This window comes from Anthonomus grandis, chromosome 1 (assembly GCF_022605725.1).
Source record: "Anthonomus grandis grandis chromosome 1, icAntGran1.3, whole genome shotgun sequence".
In the NCBI taxonomy this organism is placed as follows: Eukaryota; Metazoa; Arthropoda; class Insecta; order Coleoptera; family Curculionidae; genus Anthonomus; species Anthonomus grandis.
In genome coordinates this window covers 16,097,546-16,111,890 of record NC_065546.1, presented here as the reverse complement: position 1 = coordinate 16,111,890, position 14,345 = coordinate 16,097,546, and the positions used below count along the sequence as shown (strand labels likewise).

General features: G+C 31.9%; 2 protein-coding genes across 8 annotated transcripts in view; both read right to left on the bottom strand.

Annotated features, from left to right (window-relative positions):
- The window catches only part of LOC126745112 (neurogenic locus notch homolog protein 1), a 610,297-nt gene that overhangs the window by 476,801 nt on the left and 119,151 nt on the right, over window positions 1–14,345 (bottom strand). The window lies entirely within an intron of this gene.
- Window positions 1–14,345, bottom strand: part of LOC126745140 (protein NDRG3) — a 111,488-nt gene that overhangs the window by 18,841 nt on the left and 78,302 nt on the right. For all 6 annotated transcript variants that reach the window (XR_007663444.1, XM_050452898.1, XM_050452865.1 and 3 more), the window contains 2 exons: window positions 1,850–2,116; window positions 1,425–1,509 (listed from right to left, as the gene is read on the bottom strand). Coding sequence is in view for 5 of the 6 variants with exons in the window: in XM_050452898.1 (XP_050308855.1) it covers window positions 1,425–1,509; window positions 1,850–2,116 (352 nt within the window). In the remaining variant the exon portion in view is untranslated. The remainder of the gene's footprint in view (window positions 1–1,424; window positions 1,510–1,849; window positions 2,117–14,345) is intronic.

Genomic DNA, 14,345 nt, shown 5'->3' with positions numbered 1-14,345 from the left:
TTAGATTTATTTTAACGTCTTACAATTTATTTTATTTTATTATTCAAAACATTTTATATTTTTATTTACATATCTAGCATATTTTGCTTAAGTTTTTTTCAAGATGCGTGTACCGTTCTCGATGAGAATAAGTTCACATAACCATTTTTGCCAAAAGTTACTAATTATTCATACAAAATAATAATTAACTCTCTCCCTATATCTTTGTTGCATTTGACATTTAGATTAGGAAAAATTTGACCATAACTTTTTTTGCGTTGTAAAATTTAATAACCATTACTTAATATTTATATAATCATTCCAATATCTATCTTCGATGCTAAATATAAAAACCTTGTAAGATAAGTACATGAAATAAACGGAAAAAAGATGCTAAATTTGAAAAAAAAATGATATTTTTATCTCTCCTTTTACTAAAATTTTAAAAGCTTGGAAAATTTAAAGATTATATTGCAATAACATAATAATTATAAAATAAAAAAAAGGCCAAATAGAAGGAAACATTTTAAGTTACGTTCCTGAATTTTTATAAAAGATAACACAAGAATTTAACAAAATTTTCTTTTTTTTTTAAATAATAACAAAAAAAGGCCTAAAATATTTTCAACATTAAATGATTTATTAATAACGCTCAAGGATAACTGGTTCCGCCTTAGGGCTTAATTTCAATGAGGCAGCTACAAAAATGAAACCAAACGAAACAACACAAAAACAAAAAGAACAATAAAATATTTGTAAAATGAACAATATACATACCATTCGCGCACATTGTCCAAAAACCATTAACGCACAGTTAAAAAAAATAAAAATTTAACTCAGTGTATATTCGTGTTTTTACCTAAATTTTCATATTTTAGCCACTGACATAATAAACGGCTTTTTATGTTCCTTTAGAAACATGTACTTCGTAGCCCATTAAGTTATGCCAAAATTTTAAAACAGTTTTATATTTCAATTTATTAATAGGAAGACTTTTTATTGAAATTTTTTAGTAAATGTTTCTAAAGGATTTCTACATATTGTATCTAGTTGGCTCTAGTAGTTGTTATAAAAGCAGTGTTAAAGCCTTAGTTCAAATATCTTAAGAAAATATATTGAAAGAAAACTAAATATCTAGGTAATAAAACTTATATTTAGGCCCATTTTATTTATCAAAAAAAGATGTACAGAACTTTACTTTTCTTTCAATAAACATTATATATCTCCACCATTTGGGAGATATTACATATCTTAATTATTTTAAAACTTTAATGCTTACAAAATTCTCGTTGTGTTGATTTATTGATCATACAAAAGTATTTGCTAAATACACCAGCATATTGGCAGTTTATTGTTAAAATTTTGAAAGCATTATTTCACTATAAAACAATGTTACAAATTGTTATTGTGCTCGTGTTATTATTGTGACAGACCGGTTTACTTACCATATCCTTCCCCTTGTAGGAACAGCCTAAAGGCTTCGCTAACTTTGCCTGGTTGTTCTTCCAACACCATACCACAATCAGAAATCTAAAATAAAGCATTAGAAAACTATTTTAATATACATGCCCGGCTAACCAAGCTCTTGGGTGCAAACAATAAGTTCATTTATATCTGAGAACGGTAGTGTTTCTCCGATGCCCTTTTTAATAACGATAGTCCAACACAAATTGAACATGGAGCTTTTCGAGGCATGCGGCGTATGCCTCGGAAAGCTCAAGAATTGATGAATCATTGCCTTCTCTCTTTACCTATGAATTTCATAGACATGAAACAAAAAATTAAACTCATGGGCATTTCCGCACCCAAGAAACAAGCTTTTACACTTGTATACAATTATAGGAATGAAAATAAATACTTTTTCCCCTACCTTCATCCAAGATGAATTAGTTGGGTCCAAACGTCCATTAAATGTCACAGTATCATCAGCATGCGGACTATGAGCTCCAGTAATATTAATTACTGGAACTCTCAGGGTAGATGCGTTTTTCCTTGTTGGATCGGGATCTCTGTGGATGTTTAGGTCCGTTCTTTTAACGTAGCTGTCAATAAATAAGGCCAAGTTTGTGGTGTTTACGTTTCTTTCGAAGTACGACTTGTAAACTTGGACTAAGTCGTGGTTGCGCTCTTCAGTATTCTATTAAGAAAAGCAAATAAAATAAGTAAAATTAACTTAATAAACGTCAAGTCTTTTTTGTCAACTGTTTCTATCCTCTGAATTTTATAATACTAATAATATTAACAGCACCAATTCCAAAATATAATTAAATTTGCAACTTATTATTTCTTTTTGATTTTTCTTTTCTTTGTTACTTAACTGCTCTGCTATCTTAAATCATATACTTATAAAAAAAGTTTAGAAGTTTATGATTAAAAAATATATCACTACCTTACATCCCAGATGGCACCCAATATTCGTAGAATATGCCACCTACATCTCATTTGACAAAATATGATACAATATGCCCGTAATATCCCACAAATATGCCCAATATCGTAAATAGAAAAGCAATTTTCCTGGCGTATATTTAACAGATATATAGAGATTATTCAATTTTCATATCTGAGAGATATTTCAACGGTATTAGTTTTAAAATCAATAAAACTTTTTTTTCTATTTTTAAATAAAGTACATATTTACTTTTCACTTTTCAAAATTTCGTTTGTGAAGGGTAGTACCTATATTTACTCAAATATATTCAGTGAAATTTCCCTTCGCGAACACCTCCCTTGAACGGACAGTTTCTCATGGTCCCAACTGACTCTCATATGAATTGCATTGCTTAAACTTTCTCTTGAACGAACATTCTCTTGAAGGGACGCGGACACCAAACTCAGTTCTCTTAACCGGACAGAAACCCAAAACAAAAATGGATTTTCTCGTCTTTCGGTACCGAGTATTGCCACCGCTGCTTAATGCCTTTACTTCTGTACTTCCCAGCGCTTTTATCGGGGATTTACAGTGTCAATTATCTCAGGCCACGCGTTGACTTAATATTAGTCAGTCTTGTGGATACGATAAACAGGGTGCGATATATTAATTATAGAAATGGCTACAAAAAAATTATTCTTATGCTTAAGGAAACAGTTAAGATTATTGAAGTTGACAACAAAGAAACGTTAAGTGTAAGGAGAACTTATCCAAACGCTTCAATATTGGTAAAACACAAGCTGTAAATATTATTAAAAATAAGGAAATCCTCTTAAACAAGTGGATATCAAACAGCAATTTGGATGAAAAAGAAGCTTTCTTACTGGGGAAGGTACTAAAATTGACAAGTTATGTTACGAGTGGTTTACAGCAGCTCTCCATAAGGGGATTCCTTTGACAGGTATGCACATAATTTAAATTATTTTTTTTTTAGTCAACGCTTTCTGGCATAAGTGTGTTAATTTTGAGCATTATGCTCTTATGTCAGGCTACGGGAAAAAAATCGCACTAAATTAATGTTACGCTCTGAAAATTTTATAAACCTCTACTTCAAAGACATACGTCTGTCCTTTTTTCTCGTTCGTTTTCTCTAAACTACCGGCAGCAGGAAGATGTTCATTCCTTTTTTTTTCAGGTCCGCTAATACAATGCAAAGCTAAAGAAATAGCAGAGTCTTTAGGTCTTTCTACATTTGGGGTTTCTTCTGGTTTGCTTAATAAATTTAGGATTCGCCACAATATACGTTTTAAAGCAATTTCAGGAGAGGGAACTTCGGTTAATGCTGAAGATGTAATAAGGAATATTTACCAAAGGACATCTATAATGCCGATGAGACGAGCCTATACTTTAAAGCTCTATCTAACAAAACACTAACATTAAAAAAGAGAAATGCATTAGAAGTAAATATCCTTAGGAACGGCTTACAATTTTGAAAAACTCTAGAAAAACTCCTAACGATTGGTAAATAAGCTAAATCCAGAGCATATATATATAGGCATAAATAATCTGCCTGTAACAAAGAAATATAATAAGAAAGCTTGGATGACAAGGAAAATTATGACAGAATGGTTGCAGGATCTTGAATGGAAAATAGCAAAACAAAACATTTTGTTATTTTTGGACAATGCAGCATCTCATCCAACAGACCTTCAGTTAAAAAATATAAAAATCTTATATCTGCCTCCAAATTGTACAGCAGCTTGCCAGCCACTTGATAAGGGAATTATCAAGAGTTTTAAAATTTATTATCGAAATCTAATACTAAAACACCTGCTAGCAAACATTGAAACTGTGGGTACAGTTTTTGAGATAACCAAGAAAATTACACCATTGGATGCAATTTACTTTGGCAAAAAAACGCTTTTGCGCAAATTGCTTTCGTAAAGCGGGATTTAACCATGAAAATACGCAAAGTCAAAGTCAGTCAACCGAGGCTGTGACTGATCCAGAAGATGACTTGCCACTAAACATACTTGCAGTTATCCTCAGAAATAAAAAATTATTGCAGATTACAGATAATGAAAATCTTAATGATTTTTTTAACATAGATGATAATTTATATGTTGAAGATCTAGGTCCAGAACCACAAATTCCAGTTGAAATTTTATTGTAAAATCCTGCTAAAATAGTAGAAGATCTGTCAGAGGATTCTGATCTTGAAAAAGCACCCCCAATAGATGCCATACTAAGTTATGATAAAGCTATTATTGCAACTAAGAGACTTGCAGAGCATCATGGAGATACAGAGTCTTTAGAGCTTCTTTCTAAATTAAAAATACGATTTCTGGACGCTATATTAAAAAAAACGGGAGGCAAACAACAATGTATGAATTTTTACTTTATTAGTGTATATTTTTGTTCATATATATGACTTCTTTTGTTTATTTACCTAAATGTATACTTTAATTATTCCGGACTCCTTAATTACACTTTTCATGAAAAATCGCTTTTTATTTCAAATTTCTTCTAGACGGACACCCCTCTTGAATCGGTCGGTCCTGTTGGTGTCTGCCCAAAGGAGATTTTACTGTATTTAATTTTTGCAGTTAATATACCATTTTAAAAATTATTATTGTTTAGGTACCTATATTGTTATATTTATAGTTGTTATCTTCTGGTCCAATATAATACCTATTTGTGTTTTCTACTCAAACTCGTTTATTTGAGACTTTCAGTATTTTTGACTTGACGCAATTGAGACTTTCATTATTTTTGGGGATCTATTATACAAAAAATAAAGTAAGCTTTTTGGGTTAAATTTGTATTCTCGTGCAGATTTTGCCCTGTATTTCCTTTGATAAAGTACTAATTGGATTATTCAGTATGGTTAAAAGTTTGGCTGCCTTTTGGGTATAGGATTTCCTTAGTTAAATTTAACTAGTTCGTCTAGTAGTTCAAGTGTCGACTTTCCATTTTGTTAACGAGTTTTTAAGAAAAACTGGAAAAGATCTAGTTATTGTTAGCTCCCGTTCACAGAGCTCTTTAGTAAACATTAATGATGACCCATCGTTGCTTATTGATAAGCATCATTATGTTCATTCAATTGAAGTAAATATCAATAATAATTTTGAGGAATGTATACAAGTTAACAATACAAAATTTAATTTATAAAAAAAGTGAATTTTGACCTTATGTACACATTGTTTAAGATTAGAAATTGGGATAATGTGTATAAATGCTGTGATGTTAATAATGCTGTGAAGGAATTTTATAGCATAATGAATTAAATTTTTGAAGAGTGTGTTCCTAAGTTAACCCAAGTGGGAAAGACCTTTCCGGTATGGTACAATGGCAAGATCATTAAAATAATCAAAACCAAAGAAAGGTATTTAAACAAATTTAGAAAATCAAAAATAAGCTTTTGGTGGGATAAGTACAGACAAATAAGGCAAAAAATTAAAATTAAAATTAAAATAAAACATTTAAATGATGGTCATTTAAGTAGAGTAGACGCAGGTTTATTTAGAGATCCCAGGTTTCTCTGGTCCCATGTTCGTAATCAAAAAAAGAGGGTTTGATTTTTCATGTCAGGTCTCCTATAAGGATATGTCCATATCTGGCACAAAAAATATTGCTAATATCTTTGCAACATATTTTGGTTCAGTTTTTGAAAATAAATTACCTGTGCATCAGTGTAAAGTTCCTTCCAAAGCATACTTTTGTAGAAGAAAATTTTCTGCAGAAGAAGTTAGGGATTCCATTAAAAAACTTAAAGAGAACCGATCTATTGGCCCTGAAGGTCTGCCTGGTTATATAATAAAGGGCTGTGGTAATTTTTTGGTACCACCTTTCTTATTTAATTTTAAGCCTTAGCCTAGAGACACCAACTTATCCTGATGAGTGGCGTATCAGTAAGGTAATTCCATTGCACAAAAAGGAGGCTAAGCATGAGGTGATAAACTATAGACCTGTTACCATTCTGAATGCTAAAGTTGTAAAGTATTTGAGATAACTTTATTTCATAGATAAATTATATGCTGGAATTCAGTCATAATATATCCGAATACCAACATTAATTTTTGCCTATATTTTATCATTTATCAACAAACTTTAAATCGTATAAACAAATTCTACAAAATCTCGCTGCAGCGGTTCCAATATATTGTCATTCACTAGCTCTACTCTCTCTAACTCGGTCTTTGTATTGTTAAAAACAAGCTTTCTCTTTTACTACCACTACCATTTTATCTTAGGAATGCACATAAATTCGTAGTAAATATTGGTACAGTGTTATACTGCTACATTAAATATTCTAAATCAATGTAATATGTATCTGATACTTAAATTTATATATTATAGAAGAGGATGATACCCTATGACGTAATGATGAAAGATTTTTTCTAGAGACAATTACGTTTTAAACATCCCCGAGTTTATTTCCACTTGAACATAGAAGTCTTCAATAATTTTATTTGCATGCATCAATTTTTAATTTTCTTATTTTTGTTTTAGTTTTTAGCTGTAAAATTATATAGTTTTTATATAAGTTTTTTCCGTCAATGTTTATTTACATTTATATTTAAAGTATTTGTTTTGCTATTTTCTTCATTCTAAAGATAAAATTTTTTGAAAAGAAATAATAAAACATGGTATTTGTTACACAATAGTTTGTTTCTTAATCCCTTTGTATACAAATATTCTCAATTTATACTAACTAATACTTTTTTTTTGCGCTCTGCATGGAATATTTTAATTTTTATTGCAAAAGTCTTGACGTGCATTTATCTTCAGAAAAAGAACAAGAAATTGAGTCATTATAAATTAAAAAAAGGAAGCATGTCAATGGTATATATTAGCCAATACATCTAGGGTTTGTTTGACAACTTTCAATTCAGAAAATATTTAAATTGAAAAAATGCTTTTAAAAAAATTTCTCTAAAAGTTTGGAATAACTTTTAGAAATGTTGAAGGAACTATAGAACCATTATATATTTATTATAAAACCCCATTTGCCTCACCTTCAATTAAAGGTTAAATATTAAACTCAAACTCATTGAATATTAAATGAGATAACTTTTCTTGAAGATGAATACTACTCGAAAAGACCCGTAATTTAAGTTATGACCAAAGGGGGTGGTTCCATTTGAATGTTGGGGTAAGAGGTGTTTAGGGATGGCTCACCCCTTGACAAAAATATGGTAATTCTAGTTTTTTTACATTGACACTTTTCAAATTGACATCTTGTATAAATAATTAGATAGGCCTAGAATATATTTTAAAAGATAAAAGAAATTTGCAGACATATGAATTAAATATATCCCCAATACATGCAACAGATTTGATTAGCATATATTATAGAAAATAAAAAGATATTCCTGGCATATATTTTATGGTGTCCTGCGATATCCCCTGAATATGCGTAGCATATGTCAATTAGATATTCTCGGCATATCCATGAAATCGGTTTGCGCTCTTCGGGATTAAAATCAAATTATAAGTATGTTTGGCTGGGATATTTTTTAACTGAAGTTTATTCCACTGAGCATGATATTGGAAGTAAAGAAAGAAAGTTAGGCCACTAAGGCAACGACTATAATATTGTAATTGGTTATCATTTCTTGCAATCTCCGCCTAATACAAGTTGCTCAAACAAATTATTATAATTAATATTCGTTACAAATCACACAAAATTTACAAAAAGAAGATACACAAATTACTTATTCACCAAAAAACACCCAATTTAACATTTTCTTATCAAAGGTCTAGTATTTTAAGGAATTTTTCGAAAACTCTTGATTATTTGTGAAGGGGAATCAAAACTGCCTTTAAACTCTTTTTGAGTTAGAGGCAGTTCCGTCAAGAATATTGTTATTTAATTTAGTTTACATATAATAGATAAGGGTTCTTGACGATAGATTTAAGAGTATTTCTGGGTTTAATGATTTCGACAGTTTTGGTTTTATTTTTCGTTTTCCATACAATTTTCAAATGATTGAAATATTCTAAAAAATAATTTAATCAAAGAACGAAGATTTCTTATATATTAATTTTATATTAAGAGTTTACTTGTACCTTAAAAGCTTTCTAAGTTAAGGGTAATTTTGTCAACCAAGGGGCCCTTAGGGATTCAAACCCATCATTTATACACATCATTGTTATTTAAATTTATTAGCAGATATAATTAGACATAACTTACAGATAATATTTCTATGTCAATATTATATGTGAAATAAATGAATTTTTATTTAAAAAGAAATAATTTAAAAATAGTGTTTTTTTTTATAAATTCTCAGAAATCACATTTTTTTAAAATATGATTTCTGAGGATTTTGTATATAAACGTGGTCGATGTTTCAGTTAATTCGAACATCAATGACGAATACAGGGAAAGAGAGCAATGGTAAAACATGACTATTGACGTTTAGTAAATGTTCCAATAAATTGTTAACACAAATGATTGATGACTTAAGTTGCCTGTAGTTATCCAGCAGCAAACGTCGCGAACTAAGACAGTAATTAATAAGGCGATAGAAATAAGGAATAATAAAGAGAAACCAGGAAATTTAGAAAGATCAGCTAAGAATGCTTTAATATCTGATATAATTATATACAGGGTGACCACGGTAACTTTGGCAAAAATTGTAGGGTAGGTAGGAACGCCATAGGCAAGTATTTTGAGCATAGGAACCCATGTCCGGAAAAGCCCCATTCGGAGATTGGGCTGTTTTAAAATTGGACCCTTTGCGGCAGGTGGGTAGGCAACCCAACGTACACGAAAAGTTTTTTTTTACTTTTTCTGAATACCATGTATAGTTTGTCAAATGTCAGGTTGACTTTGAAATCGCCTATTTGGCGGTTAAGGAAGTAATCACGATTTATATCCGCACAGACCGCACTAGTCGGATCAAATGTTGTGAATTGAGCGGTTGTTTTAAAATTGAAATTTTTGCGCCAGATGGGAAAGCAATAAGGCAATCCTGGCAACTTATCGTATACGAGCCACAAATTAAACGCTTTAGTTTAAAAACAAAAAGATGTAATAATTGCAATAAAGCTCTCCACAAAAAATACCGGAGATAACTCATAAAACTAAAATTATTAAAGTAAAAGAAGTCTTAAATTAACAGAAAATTTCATCTAAATAGTCCCGGATCGGCCTTGGCCAGTGCGCAGGACAACCATCGTGCTGCCACTAAGTGTTATTAATCATCTGTAGGGGCAAATCTTCAAAATATTCCTGTAACTGGCCTTGGAGAAATATCAAATAATTTTCTACATTCAAGCGGGCGGGTAGAACGTATGGACCAAGCAAGTGGTCGCCAACAATGCCAGCCCAAACATTAACAAAAAACTTCTTTTGATATCCTCGGACATGCATGGCATGTGGGTTCTCTACAACTAAGAAAAATACATGGTATTCAGAAAAAGTGAAAAAAAACTTTTCGTGTACGTTGGGTCGTTGGGTTGCCTACCTGCCGCGAAGGGTCAAATTTTAAAACAGCTCCATCTCCGAATGGGGGCTTTTCCGGACATGGGTTCCTATACTCAAAATACTTGCCTATGGAGCCCCTACCTACCCTACAATTTTTGCCAAAGTTACCGTGGTCCCCCTTTATATATATATATACCCCCCTTGCTATTTAATTTTATTTTTCAAAATGGCGTCCCACCGCTATTTCATGTCACAAATAACCGTTAATTATGCACAAACTTCTAGGATAGATAGAGAGCGTCAAAAAAAGAGAAAAGTTCTTATCAACATGGGTGCAGAAATGCTTTCTCAGGGAGCTAGAGCTCTTTGAATATAACCTTTAAAAACTAGTTCTCGTCTTATAGTTTCGGAACTATTTTAGCTACTGCAACCAATTTTGGGACATAAGTTATTGTTAGTACGTTTATTTTTTTGAACCTACTAAACAATAATAATTTTAACTAGGGGCGTGGAAACAAGGGGGATATTTGGTAAATTTAATCCCATGTTTCTAAGACTTCAATTACTGCCCAATTGGGTATCAGATTATGAAGCTCCTATGTCTTTTGCATAAAGAAGGTTGCAGCAAAAATCACTAAATATTACTGTTTTTGTAAAAATTAGCTAGAAGTAAATAAAGATACAGCACCAGAATTAGTTATTTTATTAAGAATGCTAAAGTTCATTTGCCGAAAAGCGATAGTGCATGTTAACAAGGTTCGAGGATTAATCAGGACTGAACTTCAAACTTTCTGCTGGAAGTCCCACAATACTATGCAATCAAGTAGTTTTAATAATTACATAAATTTATGTCTACCATTTCAAAATTTTTTTCATCCCCTATAAAATTTCATGTTTAGAATTTAATAAAATCACCCATAAATAAATTCAATTAAAGTTTCTTAATACACTCCTAGAGAAGAAACAAGCCATAACCCGTAAAAGGATTTCTATTTTAGGACGCATCCTATTACTATTGCTTTGTTATAACTTGTCATTGTCAGTAACCGATTCTACACAGTATAAATTCCCTTTTTATCATGGTTAAGCAATAAAAGATTATACTTTTGCTGAATATGGTAATACGCTATTAATTTATGGGGAAGTTCGATGCAAAGGTAGATCTGCTTCTCGATTATATGAAGAGCGGTTTCCTTAAAGGCGATTTTTAGCTCGCACACTTTTTGAAAGGGTCAATCAACGGCTCAGGGAGACTGGCTCCTCAAGTAGTAGCTTATGATTTATATGCCATGGATATAAATCATGTTAGAGCATCGAACGTTGTTCATGAACAGCTTCTTCGGCTCTACCACTTGCAAAAAGTACATCATTGCGACCAAATGATTTCATGCCCCGCGTAAATTCTTGCCAATGGTTTCTTGACCGGTGTACCTTAATTTCCAAAATATGTCCTTTTTACTGACAAAGCTATTTTTATGAAAGAAGGCATTTTTAATTTTAAAAATAGTCATTTGGGGGCTGAAGAAAACCCACATGGTATTCATTTAGGAGGATATCAACATAGATTTTTGGTCAATATATGATGAGCATGATTAATCGGTTCAATAATATTGCCTCCTCATCTAACCAGTAACAATTATTTAATTTTTTTAAGACACTTACTGCCGGAGATGTTAGGAGATCTGCAATATACGACAAAACTTATAGCTACAACATGATGAAGCGCCAGCTCATTTTTTACTTATCGTTCGCAAGTTTATAAATTAAAATGTTTGATTGACCACTGAGACCCTGTCACTTGGCCAGCGCGCTACCCAGATTTAACACCGTTAGATTTTTTCTTTGGGGGCATATGAAAAGTCTTGTTTATAAAAGTCCAGTCGAATCAAAGGAAGTTTTGGTGGCTAGAATTTTCGCAGCTGCTGAAGTAATACAAAACATGCTTGATGTTTTTTTAACGACGTCCACCTTAATCTGCTACGTATGTACGTACAATAAATGTATTGAGAATGGCGGCCGGCATTTTGAGTAATTATTACTTTAAGTTTTTTTTGTAATTCCAATTATTATAAGTATTTGTTAACGTTTATAAAATTGTTGATTTGTTGTATTACACTTAAAATCATTTAAAATGCCTTAAGTTCATTTATTACTAAATTAATTAAGTGCTACCTTAACATTTTTAAGTCAGTTCTTTTTTATTTACGACACAGATTAAATTTTTTACTAGTAAGTAAGTATAAGTATAATTATAACTAGTTAAGTATAAGTATTAAGTAAGTTATAAGTATATAGAAGATATATATAAGATATGTAAGTATATACAAAAGTGTTTTCGTTCATTACTTATAGGAAACCACATAGAGGCGAAATTTTGCAACGTCGCGCGTGTACGAGTGCCTGCGACAGAGCACCGCCTTAGCCGGCCCGAGGACGGGATTAGTAAACATCTGACTTTTGTGGGAGCTGCGTCGTTTGGCGACAAAATGTCCCAAAATATTACGCGAAAATCCAGCCGTTTTTAAAATATTTATTCTAATGCGGGTTTTACAGACATGACAATGTGTAAAACCTGCATAGAATTGTAATCCTAAAATGTTTAACATGCTGTGTTTTGCATAATGAAAATTAAAGCGTTATTCTAATAAAAAATAAAATATAAACTCTGATAAAAATATAATAAAAAATCAGAAATAAAACTCTAATAAACAAACTTAACAACATATCATTTTTTAAATAAAAGGCTCAAATAAACCGCCTTCTTTCGCTAAACAAAAACTTAACCTATCGTAAAAGTTATTTCGCAACTTCAAAAGAGTTTCAGGTAAAATGGAATTGGCACCTTCGACAATTTTATTTCGCAACTCCTCTAAATTTGTTGGCCTACCAAATTCATGCTTGTAAATGGTCTGCGTAAGGTAACCCCATAGATAAAAGTCATTTGGAGACAAATCTGGAGATCTAGGAGGCCATTTAATATCGCCAGTCCCACTAATAAGGCGGTTAGGAAAAGTATTTGTTAAAAATTCTTTTACCCTAGCCGCGTTATGAGCAGGACAGCCATCTTGCTGAAAATAAATCGATCCCAGGTCTACATCAGGTAGGGTTTGAATGGCAGGAAGAACTTGGTTTTGCATCAATTCAAGGTACTTTTAGGCGTTTAAAGTGCCATCAATAAAGAATGGCCCTATAACATTGTCGCCCAAAATACCGGCCCAAACATTCAATTTCTGAGGATACTGGGTACGAAACTGAAAACTTCTGTGCTCGTTTTCCTGAGACCAATAACGAACAATGGAAGGATTGTGTTTGCCATGTAATGGAAAAGAAGATTCGTCAGAAAACAAAATATTTTTAAAAAAATAATCGTTTTCATTTGCCTTTTCTATTATGGTTTCACAAAATTCCATTCTTCGCCACTGGTCTTCCGGAAATATTTCCTGAGTTTTTGAATACTTGAAATATTTGTACCCATATTTTTTCCAGATACGAGCAACAGTTTTATTGCTCATTCCCAGTTTCTCTCCAACACTTCTAGTGGACCGTGTCGAATCAAGTTCTAGGGTACTGCAAACCATTTCTTCCCTCCGTTCTATATGCTGGACCACTTCAACAGGTAGTTCTTGCGTTTTGTGTGGCATTTTTTACCATCTTGAAGACAAAAAGATGCCTCAAAATTTGTAACCACATTTAAAACCGTTTTTGCACAAGGAATAGGCTATTCTTAAATGTCACTGAAAACAAATCTCTACATTGTACTGCCAAATTGCCTCCATAAAACCATTTAATTAGTTGAACCTTTCAGAAGGGGTATAAACAGCCATAGTGAAAAAAACACGAAAATAACGCTAAAAAATTACTAATGCAACATGCAGTAATACAGCAAAGTGAGGTCTGCTGACTCCCGGTTCAAAAAATAAAAACGAAAAATTCCACCGCCTACAAGCCGCAACCAAGCGGTGTTGCCATTATTTTGGGTAATACGTAGCTTACGATAACACGATCTGTATAAGAAGTTATAAGTATAACTAGTAAGTATAATTAATTTTTAAATTTTGTTACTTGCTTTTAACCAAATTTTACAAGAACGGTGATATTTGGCGAACTTCACTAAAAGCACCTTTTTTATGCAAAAAGCATAAGAACAACACAATTTGATGCCCAAGCAGGCAGAAATTGAATGCTTAGAGAAATGGGGTTAAATTTATCGAATGGTTCATACGTCCCTGGTTAAAATAAGTTTTGTTTAATAGGTTAAAAAGAATAAACGTACCAAAAATAATTTAAGTCTCAAAATTGGTTGTCGTAGCTACAATTATTCCGAAGCTATAAAACGAAAACTATAGTTTTTAAAGGACATCTTCAAAGAGATCTAGCTCCCTGAGGAAGCCTTTCTGGACCCATGTTCATACGAACTTTTCTTTTTTTTTACGGTTTCTACCTACCCTAGTTGTTCGTAATCAACAGAGTACCCTTTATATACATAGTTTCTTAACTAATTATAACTTTTTAACATAAATTAATTTTATAATAATAAATGCCCTTTCGGGCTACTATTTTTGG